The following is a 14218-nucleotide window of genomic DNA, read 5'->3' on the forward strand; positions in this document are numbered from 1 at the left end:
TTGACTTCCCCAGTCCTAAGGCCACCTCTGGTGTGCAGGCCACATGTCCTCATCCAGCATGTCACTGGTAGCCCTCCCGGGTGCAGTTTCACTGGTACCTGTGCCAGCGGGTGGCGTGTCTCTCTTCTCGGAGGACCCCCTTTCCCTGCGTCCCAGCCCCAGGCTTCATCGTGGTGTTTTATTCCCTCTGCTTTGAATGGCCAAGGGTCGCACACAGCTCTTGACACGCAGAGCTGGACTCCTTCAGGCCCAGGCGTGCTGGGGGTTGACTAGGCCACCAGTAGTGTCCGTGAAGCAGCCTGCAGTGGTTCGGGCTTGCGAACACAGAGAGCTCCCTCAGTCTGGGTAGTAGTTTGCTGACTTCCCACAACAGGTGACACAGAATTAGGGCCTTAACAGCAGAAGTTTATTTCCTCACAGTTGCACAGACCAGAAGTCCAAGATGAGATGTCAGCAGAGGGGGTTTCTCTCCTTGGCTGTCTTCTTCCTCTCCGTGTCTTCACATGGTCTTCCCTCTGCATCTGTGTCCTAACCTCCTCTTCTTGGAAGGACACCAGTAAGATTAGGGTAGGGCCCACCCCAGGGACCTCTTTTTAACTTAATTATCTTTCTAAAGACCCCCATCTCTGAATACAGTCACATTCCAAGGAACGTGGGGGCTGGGACTTCAACATGTGAATGGGGCGGCTGCAACTCAGCCCGGAACAGCCTACAAGTCCAGAGGACCTGCGTAGCCTCTTAATTACTGGCCTAAGGACTTCCTACTCACCCACGGTCTTTGGAACCTGCAGTTCTTAGCGTCTCCCTGTCCTATGAGAGAGGGGGACCATCATACAGGTGCCCGGGGAAGTGGAGGAAGCCCCAGGCCTTGCTTGAGAGGCAGAGATTGTTAAGATGTAGTTAAGGAGACATTGTCCTGTCCACACTCTTCCCCCGACACACACACACACACACACACACACACACACACACGCATGCACATATTGCTTGAATATTTGAGAATATTTCCTCATTTCAGCACAGGGGCGGGGAAGATAAAGCAAAAGAAGACCTATTCCAGCCTTTGCAGAGGTCCCTGCTACGTGGCATAATGATGCCCATGTGAGAACCCATGCTTGAGTCACAATGTGACCTGAGAGTCATGCAAAATAGCAGCGTCTAGATTGAGTTATTTAATAGGACATTTGTGCTTACACTTGGGTGTGCGTATGTGTCACCTTGTCTGCAGGTGCTTGTTTAAAGTGCAGATTCTGGGGCTGCTGTCCCTGAGGCTTTGATTTAGGAGGTGGGAATGGAACCCTCAGCCATGGTGTTTTGAGAAATAACTCACTTATAGAAAGGGAGCAAAGTTACCACTGGGTTTAGGAGAGACTCCTGGGCAGAGGTGAGGGCACTGGCAAGGTCCTGGTCTCCGCGCCTCCTACTTGGTCCCATTCATCCCTGGGGGCAGCTTCAGTGGTTCACTCCCAGAAGAGCCAAGGTACTCGCCCTTTTGGACCTCTTGGCATGAGAAGCAGGTTGCTATTCACACCTGCCTCTCTAGCCTCCTTCTGGAGGCTTCTGGTGCCAGGGCTGGTACACTGGGGGGATTAGCAGGGTGGGGGTTCAGGCAAGTCCCTGGTGCTTGCACTTGTGGTTAGAGAGCTGGGGGAATCAGGGGTGGCCTGGACACAGGTAGTGAGCACCGAGGACCTGTGTGCCTTCCGTGCGCCATCCCTGCTGCTGAGTGCCTGAAAAGCTTTTAGGGTAAAAAGCATGGACTTTGGAGTCTGAGAGCTTAGATCATGACCTCGGGCCATTTACTTGACCCCACTACACCCCAGTTTCCCATCTGCAAATGGAGACAACACTTTCCCAAAGACTTGTCTAGAGAATTAAAGTAGACTCCTGCTTGGCATGGTTGTAGTGTGGCAATACTCAGAGAAAGGAAGCTGTTTCTGTTATTGATGCCAGCTGTTCTGTGACGCTCTAGCGGACAGTGTCGCCACATTAGTGGGAATACCTTCCCAGGCTTTGCCAATTGATTTTTTTTTTATCTGTTGCCCATTTCATCCTCAGATCCTCTGAGGTCAGAGGGGCTTTTTTTTGTTTGTTTTGTTAAGATTTATTTAGTTGAGAGTGAGAGAGTGCACGTGTGTGTATGGGTGGGGGAGAGGCAGAGGGAGAGACTCCTCAAGCAGACTCCCCGCCCAGCAGAGAGCCCGACGTGGGGCTCAGTCTCACTACCGGTGAGTAAATGATCGGAGCCGAGACCAAGAGTCAGAAGCTCAACCTCCTGAGTCACCCAGGCACCCCAAGGTCAGCGTTTTCATTCCTGTTTCCTTGATGAAGGAACTTAAGTTCAGAGAGGTTACAGGTCTTGCCTAGAGACAAATAGTCATTCTTTTAGGAGCTCGGAAAGAATCCTTAAGCAGAGCACGAACAGCAGATGGCTACACGCTGACTGAGGCTGGTCACCCCAGAGCAGGGTGAGCAGTGTTGGGCGAGGCCGGTGGTGTTCCCAGCCTCATAGACAAGTGGCGTGCTGCGGGTGACTGCAGGCCAGCCTGGGGAGGCAGGAGCCCAGGCACAGGAGCTTTTGTATGCATGGCAAGATGACCGCTGACGCCTGGAGAGGCTGTCCCGCCCGACAAGGGGCTCAGGCCTTCTGTACCTTAACACAGTGGCCTCCTGATAGACTCCTCATAGGGACCCAGAGTCTCTGCTGATGGTACAGATTTGTTCATGCCTACACTCAGCTTTTAAATTACATTTTAGAAAGGATACAAAGTGATTTCTTCTCGTGCTCCTCTGTGTTGGGGTGGAAGTGCTTGCCTGGACGCAAGGCTCTCCTTATGACTGTCTCCTCTCCCCCCTCCCACGCCTGCAGCCCTGAGGCCCCTCCACCCCCAGAGCCCACCTGGGAAGAGCAGCAGACCAGCGTGCTGCACCTGGCAGGGGACAGCTTCCGGGAGACGCTGAAGAAGAAGAAGCACACCTTGGTCATGTTCTATGCCCCTTGTAAGTAGCTGGGGGTGCTCACCATGGTGTGAGGTGAAGGGGTGGGCCAGCCCAAACCAAGAAGATCCTCCCCAGGGACCAGGGCAGCCCCATGGACTCTGGCCCATCTCTGCTGTGAACAAGGCTCTCCTGGTGTCATTCAAGGCCGAGGTCCTTGAAAATCCAGGGCCTCCTTCTATCAGGTCTGTCAAGGTGTCTCCCTCTTTCTGGGGGAGCTGTTCTCACATCAGTCCTAAAGCCCTCTGCTTCTATATGTGGCAAGAACCTGCCATAAAATTATTCAGTCTCCTCATGTCTCTGGAATCTTCTAGGCTGCCTGCCACCTACTTGCCACTTCCTTCTACCCCGGGGCTCCCTCCATCCCACTGGGCACTGATTTTGCCTTCAAACCTTGGAGTTTAGAGATGCCTGGGTGGCTCAGCGGTTGAGTGCTTGCCTTCGGCCCAGGGCATGATCCTGGAGACCCGGGATTGAGTCCCACATCGGGCTCCCTGCATGGAGCCTGCTTCTCCCTCCGTCTGTGTCTCTGCCTCTCTCTCTCTCTCTCCGCATCTCTCATGAATAAATAAAATCTTAAAAAAAAAAAAAAACCACCTTGGAGTTTAGCTAGCCCATTTTGGCCCCCGCTCTCATCTTCCTGAGCGTCCCCAACCCAGCCCCGTCCCTGACCTCCCCACGTGGCTTTGAGGCCATGGGGTTTGAAGCTGTGGGAAAAGCATACCACATTCTTCTGAGCTAGCTTCCCCTCCTCGATCCTCGTTTTAATCAGTTTAAGTTGAGGAAGTGACATGTATGTTCATGACCTTCGGGTTTTTTGTGCTCCGTTTTGAAGTTAATTGATACTTAAAAGGGAAGGCTCCTGAATTCCCCACTCTTCTGGTGGCCTTGTCTCCCTCCCCTAGGTTATAGCTCAGCTTAATGGAGTGGGGATAATAAAGCTCTCTGCGGAGAAGCCAGGCAACTCCATCTAGTCGTAAACCCGCTTGCTTGTAGCCAGGCCTCCTGTTGGCTCCTCTCCTGCCCCACTTTTCAAGTGTCAATAATCCATAATGTCTCTCCTCCCCCTTGCTTTCCGGGAGGGGCTGCCTCCTGCTGGCTGTTCCCAGCCTCAGACCTCCACCCCCCTGGCAGCCAATGTGTCCCTCTGATTTTTGCCTTTTCTTCTCCACCTGGGAGTGGGACTCGGGCTCTTTCTTGTGGAGCTTCTCGCCGTCTCATCTGTCCTTAGAACATAATATGCCTAGAAGGCTGAGTGGGTTCTAAGAAGCTGTCTTCCATCTGGGCAGAGTGCGGTGTGTAGGACCGAGAGCAGAGGATGCATGACCTACATGAGGCCTTAGGGCAGCATAGGACAGAGGCCTCCCTGCAGCCTGGGCTGGTGCTCTTTCTGTTGCAGACGTAATTTAGAGAAGAGGCGCTTTCTCAGTAGCAGGGAAAGCCTGGCCACAGAAGTTGAGGTCCTTGACCAGCTACTGAGTGGATTTTAGAACATCCAGACTGGGATGTCTGGGTGGCTCAGCAGCTTGGCACCTGCCTTCAGCCCAGGCCGTGATCCTGGAGACCCTGGATCGAGTCTCTCATTGGCCTCCCTGCAGGGAGCCTGCTTCTCCCTCTCTCTGCCTCTCTCTCTCTCTCTCATGAATAAATAAATAAAATCTTTTAAAAATAAATACATACATACAAACATACTTTGCCCTAGAAATGCTCCGCTCTTTCCCCCAGGCCTCTGGGGTCAGGACTCCTACCCCCTGGGTAACGAACTCCCCCTCACAGAACCACTGTGTGCTGGGTGGTATCTGGGGCCCAGGATACAAGGGGAAGAGGCCTGGTCCCTGCTTAGCCTCAAGAGCCTCGCAGTCTGCTCCGGCAGGAAACAATACATCTTCGTGCTTATTTGCATATAAAGAACCTAATACTACAGGAAGGTCACACACCTGATAAAGGTAGGTATACAGTAGAAGCAAAAGCGAACCCCCTAACCTAGTCTCTCTTCTCTCCCCGCTCCAGCCTCCCTGCCCCACTTCCCACCTCCCCACATGTCCTCTCCCCCACCCCCTCCCACCTCCTGTTTCCCCAGTTTCTACACAAATCTTCCTCTGCCTGTTTCACTGTTCTCTCCAGTTCCAAGCCCTCCCTGCTGCCGCCCCCAGCCTTGCTTTCAGTGGCCCAGTCCTGGTGACCCCTTCTTAGGCTGGTTTGCCAGAGTCTCTAGCATTTTCTCTCTTGTCCTCGGTCTTTGTTTCGGTCTCCCCACTCTGGGAAGCTTCTCTGGTTTCCTGCTACACAAAGGTGGTGCCTTTGTAAAGAGCCCAAATTTAAAAAGCGTGCCTCTTCTGGCCCACCAGACACCTCTTGGAAACATCTTCATGCCCTTTTTTTTTTTTTTTTAAGATTTTATTTATTTATTCATGAGAGATACAGAGAGAGGCAGAGACACAGGCAGAGGGAGAAGCAGGCTCCATGCAGGGAGCCCAACGTGAGACTCAATCCCGGGTCTCCAGGATCACGCCCCGGGCCCAAGGTGGTGCTCAACCGCTGAGCCCCCCAGGCTGCCCCATGCCCTTTCTTAAAACAACCTCCCCTCCAGTTATTCACCTCCCTTGCTCTTTCTTTTGGATAATGATAAAATTAGATGCACCAAGAGGTGATTAATCTGAGACCTAGATACTTTAAATTGATGGTAATGGGAATTTGCACTAGGCTAACAATTACCTTTATACTTTCAGTAAGCAAAGAGCTTAAAAAGGAAAAATTAAGTGATACCAGATTGGGGGGGAGGGGGATAGCATATTTTCCAGCCAGCCTCATGCTTTAGGGGGCATCCATGTCGCACTCCCGAGGGACTTGTAGGTGCAACAGGGATGGTGCTCTGACAAGCCTTGTCAACCAGCACTCTGTGACCTCTAAATGTTTGGGAATGTATGAACCGTCATTCCTTCATAGTGTGGAATTTTCATGAATTTGAGCTATTTTTCCCTCTGCTGGGTCAGATGAGTAAAGTGTTCATATAATTACCATTGAGGCAATTAAATCATCCATTAGCATCTATCACAAGTGAGGCTATGCTAGGCGCTCTGTTGCATTCGGCTGTGATAGAGCCCATAACCAGCCCGGCTCTTCTCTACACCTGCAGTGGATGCTGGGAAAATCCCTTTACTGCGCCTCCCCGTCACCGTCCAGCTCCCAGCCAGGCCGGATGGGTGGTCGCACCCACCTCAGGAACTGGCTCAAGTGCTAAATTCATATTTAAGTTGTAGCTTAGCCTTGATTTGGCTTCACAAAACTCTGAAATGCCACTCATTATTATCTTATTTTGAAGAGAGAGGAAGCAGATGAGGAAAACCATTTCCGTTCCACGCCTTGGCTGGCCAGACTCTTCACCAGCTCTCCCGTGGGGGCATTTGGCCTCGCCCACCTGTGTTTTAATCAGAATTAATTACCACAGTCAGGGAGCTCCTCCCTCAAAGCAGTTCTGTTCTCCTGGCAGTTGCGCTCAGTGTCTGGGGAATGGCGGGTTGGCATCAGCTAATGCTGAAAGGGGGCCTGTGATGCCAGGTGACAACAGCACCACTGTCACTCTCAGGGCCTCTGGAGTTGATGGGCCTCTTCCCTCGGTCAGGAACCCAGGCTCTGAGAAGCATCGGGGACTCCCTGTAGCTTGTCCTCCTCTTAGCCTGACCTCAGCCCTCCCGCCCCTGGATCTAAGGTTCAGGTTGATTGTAGAGCAGAGGGTAGAAGGGCAGCATGAGGACCAGGGGCTTGGTTTGGCTGCTTGGTCTGGGCTGGAGATTTGCTGGGAATGGAGAAGCTAGCAGAACGCAAGCAGTGGAGGTTCGGCGGTGGATGGAGGAGGGGGGCTGGTTGCCCCTGCTTCCGCTTGCCCCAGTCCTGTTTTCTCAGTCATGACATGGACAGATTCACCATTGTCCCTAGGAGACGAGAAGGGGACTTTGTAACAGGCTCCGAGAATGCTGAGCACACAGCCTCCTTTGCCACGCCCAGAGCTCCCCTCTACCCCAGCTCCCAGGGCAGCCACCCGGGGAAGGAGCTGGGAGGGCAAGACTACAGGAACGTCTCCTCCACCTCCAGCCCCTCGGCCCGGTGTGTGATGGGAGGATGCGGGGTGGGAGGTCCTGGGCAAGAGCAGGCCCGATGTCTGCTCAGGAACTCCCAGGAAGCCCTTGTGCTGACAGCAGACACACAGGGCAGTGTTTGAGCGGCAGGGTTGATGTGTGGACCCTGACAGTGTGGTGTGCAAGCAGTGGGGGTCAGATGAACCCCCATGGTCTGTTGGGTGGAGGGAAGCTCCTGGAAAGGCTTCTCCGTCAGCTCCAGGAAGGACCCCTGGCTCTGCAGCCTCCCCTGGACGTGCAGCCTCCCATCCTTCCCCTCTCCCACAGGGTGCCCGCACTGTAAGAAGGTCATCCCGCACTTTACCGCCACCGCCGACGTCTTCAAGGACGACCGAAAGGTAAGGTACCCGTCTCCGTCTCTTGTCCTGCCTCTGACCTTGCTCTGCCACGAGCTCCTATTACCATCCTCCCTTCCACGCGGGTCCCTTCCTGAATGGACTCTGCTGAGATCAGGGAATCCCTGGGAACCAGGACATTGTTTCCATAAGGCAGGATAGAGCATGCTGGAATTAGGCTGTAGAATCTAAAAAGGGGTACGCTGAACTGTCACAGCCCTTCCTTGGGAGAGGGGATTGGTAAAAGGGGTCATCTATTTATTTTCATTTATTTTATTATTATTATTATTTTTAGTGCTTGAATCTTTTTTACAGTAGGGTTTGTGGTCATGCATTACTTATATAATTGAAAATACAAATAAAAAAATACCCAACAGAAGTCAACAGGAGGCGGCCAAGGTGGAGGAGAGCAAGGCTCTGTCTGCAGAGCCTCTTCCCTCCTAAAAGGCTCCAGCAGCTGCCGACTGATGAAGCATAAAATTAACAAGCTAGAGCTGCAGATTGGATTAAAGGGTGGGGAGGGGGACCCCAGGCACGTCCCCCAGGCAGCTGCAGCAGCCAGGACAGCATGGGCTGCTACCAGGTGAGGGCAATGTGTGACTCCAGGGCCGAAGGGTTGTGTGGCCGGGACGCTGGATTCAGGCCCAGGGCAGCTTGACTGTTGCTGAACTGTGTGGCTTGGAGAAGTCATCTTGACTCTCCAGGCCTTGAGCTCTCTTCTCTCTAGTTCGGGCTGCTGCTCTAGATGATCATGAAGACTTGCCCAGCCTGGGACTCTGCTGTAGGAACCTGTCCCCCGACAGGCCTCAGATGGGTGCTCACACACACCCAGACCCAAAGTTGCACACTTATCTGCTGTGGTGCCTTGTTTTCCTGGGTGAGATCCTTAGGTGCAGCCAGGACAGGCTGGACGCACCCACTATGACACCCTGGCATTGGCCCTGTGGGTGTGGCAGTGATGGCAGGTGAGCGCTGTACGGGGATAGCGGGTCAGAGGGCACCAGGCTGGGCACAGGCATAGGGAGCAGGACAAACTCAGGACTGAGACCCCAGGACTCTTCCCTGGGGAATGACAGGGGATGCCCTGTCATCACCCACGAACTCTGGCTGTGCCCTCAAGGCTCCCCTCACCCACCAGGAAGGAGCATAAGCACCAGAAGCCTCTTCTCCTCTGTCTGCCACTTGGCCTCGAGAGGGGCATGGCAAGAAGGGCCTTCCTGTCTTCCATCTCTTTCCCCACCCACCCTTTCTGCCACCAGGGCCAGTCTGGGGAGGTTCAGCATGGCCCCTGTGGCGAGTCCCAGCAGGGCTCCCTCACAGTCCAAGAGGTGGTTGGTGTGGGGAAGTCTTTCGTCCCTGCAGCCAGCACAGGCCTGGCATCGTTCCGCACTGACTCCCACCAACTCTCACCTGGAAAACTCTGGACAGACAGGACAGTGGCTGACGAGTGGGGTTTCCCTGTCCCTCGGCCTCTCAGGTCTCTGTGGCTCCAGGGTCTGTGAAGGGATCGCCTCAGTCCAAGCGGGGCCAGGCTGGCTGTGCCCCTGGTGGGCAGCCACGGGCCGGGCCTCCTCCTCCTCTCTCCCCTCTGCTGATGCACAGGGACTTCCGTTTCCACAGGGGACCCCTCCTTCTTTGAGACACTGACATGCCTTTGCTTAATTGTCCCAGCATGGGCCACTCCTGTTGCTGGCCTTTTCCAGCGGTCATTCCCTCTGTCTGTTATTTCCCCTCTTCCCTCCTTCCAGCTCCCTTGATTCCAAGCCAGAGGTCACCCGCACTTGTTGCCAGGAACGCATTCTCTTTCCCTCTCTGCCAGGCAGTTGGCAGGCCTGGGGTTCCTGGAGGTGGCTCTCAGTATCAACAGGGAAGCATCTGCTCTCGGCCTGGGGCAATAAAGTGACCGGTGCCACAGTTGCTGGGTGCCATCCTAGAACTGTCACATCAGAGGTCTAGGGATGGTTCCAGGAATTTATAATTTTTTTCTTTTCTTTCTTTTTTTTTTTTCTTAGAGAGATCAGGGTAGGGACAGAGGGAGAGGGAGAGAGAGAGAATGAGAATCCTAAGTCGACTCCATGCTCAGTGCAGAGCCTGACGCGGTGCTCAATCTCACGACCCTGAGCTCATGACCAGAGCCAAAATCAAAACCATGGAGCCACCCAGGCACCCCAGGAATTTGTAATTCTTAGGAGCTGCCTCTCGTACTGGCCATGGGCTGGTGTCCGGGGACTGGTGGCCCATCCAGCCCTCTCCTGCTCGTGGGGGATCAAGGCCCGGAGAGGAGCTGTGTGTCCCTTGCCCAGAGACCCCCAGCAGTGGTCATTGACAGCCACAACAGAGGCTTGACTCCCAGTTCTCTGGACACCCTGTGCTGTCCCCTCTTAGCCAGAATTATATATTTTTTTCCACCCAGAAGCCAGTCTCTGCTCCTTCCCCAATCAATATGCAGTTGGTTGTTCACTTCCATTTTCATAGCCAAAGTCAATATTAGCTCCTGCAGAGATTTATTTTACTGAATCAATAAAGCCGCATGAGGCAGCTCATATTTTAGCTGGGGGAGCCTCCACCCCCTCCCCGGGGCTTACTGGGAGCTTTAGCAGTTGACACACAGGGTGGAGAGAGGGCTGCATGCTGCTAGTGTTGGAATAGATGACAGTAGGGAAGGGGCCACGGAGGACAGGGCCTGGGGTGCAAGGCTGGTGGGGGCAGGCAGAAGTCAGGGCAGCACCTACCGGGCCGGCAGGGTGGGGCTCCTCTCTCACTGCACATCCAGGTGTCCCCAGGCGTGAAGGTCATCCAGGTGTGAAGGTCCTCGCAGGACAGGTGCCCTGAGGCAGAGGGAGCTGCTGGGACTTCGGCCACGGTGCATGCACTTCCTTGTGTGGACAAGGAAGGCCGTCCATCAGAAAGGAAAGTCCCTGAGGGTAGGGGCCTCATTTGTCCTTGAATTCCCTCCAGTCTACACACCTGCGCCCTCTGTACATGTTGACTGAATGCAGAAACCGTAGCATTTGGTATTTTCCGGAAACTCCTCTTCCACTGATGCTTGAGAGCATTAGGTCGTGTTGTCCTCACAGTAGCGCAACCAAGTAGGTGGTATTAATCTCCCGTCTTACAGAAGAAGAGACTGAATCTTCAAGAGATGAAAAGATGCTCGCACAGTTGTCCAGCTGGGAAGGGGCAGCTCAGAACCAGATAAACAGGTATTGTCAGGGGTCTCCCGGCAGCAAACTCAGTTCTGGGACTCATGTGTAAGGGGTTTATTTGGGACATGGTCTCAGGCCAGAGCCTCAGGGGGTGGAGGAGAGAGCCAGAGCAGGTGTACGAATGGGCAGATGAGTGCAGGGATAATTAGGTTCAGGCTATGGAGACCTCACCAGGGATAGAATTGTCCCACCCAGAAGTCAAGGAGGCCAGAGGACATGTCCTCAAGCCGCGTCTGTCACTGGCCTTACTTGTGGCTCTCTGCACATGAGAATTGTGGGTGCCAGTGGCGAGCGTGTGGCTGAGGGGCCATGACTGGACACCAGCTACCGTGGAGCAAGTCTAGAAGCGATGGGGTGCACTCAGTGCTGTAGTTCAGTCGGTGTAAATCCGGACTGGGTAAGGTGGGGGGGGGCAGGCGTTTAGACGGGAGACGTTGGGACAGATGAGGAGAGGCTTATTTGCTCTCTCCTTTCCAGAATCTAAGCCGCTTCCTGTAGAAAGAGCTGTGCTTGACTCCTCTCCGCCCGTGGAAATGGGAGCGTGGAGGAGCCTTTGCAGCCAGAAGTAGCGCTCCGTGTGTGCGTGGCTGGCAGCTAGTTTAGGGGACTCAAAATAAGGACACATGTTTAATTTAGTCGGTTTATAAAACTATACGCTGTATTTCCCACAGCTCCGGGGCACGTATACAAATTAAATTCATGATTTAAAGCAGATGCAGGGAGAGCAGCCTGGGCAACCCGCACCGAGCGCTCGCTCGGCGTGGCAGAGGCGCACGGGCCGGACGCAGGAGACAGGCCGCTGAGGACAGCCAGGGAGGCCTCTGCCTCGTGTTCCTACGTCATTCAGGAAGCGTTTTCGAGGGTGAGCTGGGGTTCTCGGCAGCCGCGGGGCCCCGCGGCGAAGGGGCTGGTGGCCCCGCCCGAAGGAGACGGCTGCCCTTCTGCTCCTGCCATGCGTCGCCTGCGGGATGCAGGGCAAATGCCATCAAACCTGGCTTTTAAAGAGAAACTGGAGAGCCAAACTTTTCTATAAAATCTTCTGGCTCTTTTTCTAGGTTGGCAGCTGATTCAGGTTTTTTTTTTTTTTTTTCTTTTGAAACTCTGTGTGGGCCAAATAGAACAGGACTGAGAGCCAGATATGGATTGTGCGCAGCGAGTTTGCAAACTCTGCTCTAAGAAGTCTCCCGTGTACAGACGCTGTGTGGCGGCGGTGGCGGTGGGAGGGAAGCGTGAGGGCGGGGAGGGGGCAGGCGCGGTCACCCCCCCTCTTCACTCTGTCCTGCCGCCTGCAGAGCAGCGGCCCCGCTCACCTGGGCACGGGGTCAGTGACCAGCAAACGTGACCGTGGGTGGCCTGCGGCGCTCTTCTGCTGGAAAGGGAGCCTCCGTCCACGTGTGAATCACCCGTAGCCATAGAACCACGTGAATCATCGCTATTTCATAATTTTCCACTTCGAGCATGACAGTCATTCAGTCGGGTGCCTCCGTGGGCCCTGGTCCCTCTAGGCGAGTGCTCTCTGCGCGGGCCTTCGTGCACCTGCTGCCTCCTCCTGGCTCAGGCCGCAGATCAGATACTGTCTCTTCGGAGAGGCCTCCTTGGCCATAAAGCAGCCCCTCTGGCTATCGTCCTCCTGAATCACCCTCTTTTAATTTCTTCAGAGCATTCACTGGGCTCTAAAATGATCTCACTTGTTACGTGTCTATTAACTGTCTTCCTGCAGTAAGAATGGGAGTCACTTAAATGGCTGGACTTTGTCAAGGTCACCACGGTGCCCCTGGCCAGAGCCGCACTCGGGCAGATGCCGCCTCTCACCAGTCTGCCCTCCCCTCCGTAATGCTTGTGTGTGGTGTATTGCCACTAAGCCACCCACCCACCCCCTCCTTCCCTGCTGCTTTGTGACCCTCAACAGAAAGAAGGTTCCCCATGTCTGCTTTCTACCCTCCTACTTGGAAAGAACAATACATAATAAGGAGAAACTGCCAGCATACGGAATTCGTTAGATGGGCGGGGAGAGGCCAGTGGCCAATTTGGGAAGCTCCTTCTGCTCGAAAACTCTGTTTGCTTTCGTCATGCTAAACTCGCCCAGTTTCCGGCCTGCACTCCCCTTCAGGCCGCGGCTCCGGTGGGAAACCGTGCAGAGCACCTTTGTGCCACTCCCCTTGGCACCCTGGACCAACTCCAGCGCCTCACACCTCCTATCCTGCCTGGGAATCGTCTCTTTATCTGACTCTCTGACCAGACGCTGAGCTCCTACCGCGAGGGACAGAGCTCGTGTCTGGGGCCCATAGGAGTGATTATGAGAGCAGCTAATATTCCCCGACTACTAACCAGGTGCCAGGTCCCGTGCCCAGTCACCTCCCCTGGATTCTCTTGTTCAGTCTCCCCAATATCCCGCTCACCTAGGTATCGTTATTACCCCCATTTTACAGACGAGGACATTGAGGCACCAAGAAACTAGGTAATCTTCTGTAAGTCTTAATGTGCTGCCAAGCCAAAATTTGCAACTTGGGGAAACTTGACTTCAAAGCTCCTGTTCTTGGGGATCCCTGGATGGCTCAGCGGTTTAGTGTCTGCCTTCAGCCCAGGACATGGTCCTGGGGACCGGGGATCGAGTCCCACATCGGGCTCCCTGCATAGGGCCTGCTTCTCCCTCTGCCTATGTCTCTCTCTGCCTGTCTCTCTGTGTCTCTCATGAATAAATAATAAAACCTTTAAAAAAAAAAAAAACAAAGCTCCTGTTCTTAACCTTGATCCCATCTGTCCCCCCAGACAGATGCTCAGGAAGTGTTAGTCGATGAACCAACGAGTCTGGCCATGCTTCCTGGAAAGCATCACAAGACCTGCGGTGTTTACAGATGCTTTCAAGCCATGATTCCCTTTGTGGCCACCACGCTCTTGATTTTCAAGGGTGGTCTGAGGGCACCGCATCCGAGTCCCCTAGCCTTGGCCATCTGCCTTGAGAATTGGAAACCAGCACCACCAGTCTCAGTGGAGCTCTGAACTGGGGAGGCTCTGGTTCAGCTCACCCTTGGTATTGAGAAAAATCAGAGAAAGCCCACGACACTGAAGTACAGAGGATCCGGGCCTCGAGTCCCCCATGGGAGGGCCCCCTGTGCTGACCCACCCTTTCTTGGGGCCCACAGATTGCCTGTGCTGCTGTTGACTGCGTCAAAGAGAAGAACCAGGACCTGTGTCAGCAGGAGGCTGTCAAGGCCTACCCCACGTTCCACTACTACCATTATGGGAAGTTTGCAGAGAAGTATGACAGCGATCGGACGGTAAGCTGGGGAGAGGCGTCCGCCCTGAGCTTTCTGTGGGGGCCGGGAGACGGCTACTGAGAAGGGCAGCCGAGGGACGGGGAAGGCAGGGGCTACAGGCCTGGCTGGAAATATGTGCCACCCCAGAGGTGGTCCCAGGGCCCAGCTTGGAGCCTGGGTGGATTCCAGGGTGTCGGCCACGGCTCCTCTGGCCAGGCCGACTCTCCCCACAGGGCCAGCTGCCCCCCAGGCCTTCTGGAGGCGTGAACACATGGAGGGGTAGGGAA

General features: G+C 54.4%; 1 protein-coding gene across 1 annotated transcript in view; it reads left to right on the plus strand.

Moving 5' to 3' along the window:
* Positions 1-14218, plus strand: part of PDIA5 (protein disulfide isomerase family A member 5) — a 93360-nt gene that overhangs the window by 78821 nt on the left and 321 nt on the right. Inside the window, exons 14-16 of the mRNA XM_072725135.1 lie at positions 2870-3000; positions 7401-7471; positions 13818-13952. Of these exons, the coding sequence (XP_072581236.1) occupies positions 2870-3000; positions 7401-7471; positions 13818-13952 (337 nt within the window). The remainder of the gene's footprint in view (positions 1-2869; positions 3001-7400; positions 7472-13817; positions 13953-14218) is intronic.

This window comes from Vulpes vulpes, chromosome 1 (genome assembly GCF_048418805.1).
Source record: "Vulpes vulpes isolate BD-2025 chromosome 1, VulVul3, whole genome shotgun sequence".
Classification (NCBI taxonomy): Eukaryota; Metazoa; Chordata; class Mammalia; order Carnivora; family Canidae; genus Vulpes; species Vulpes vulpes.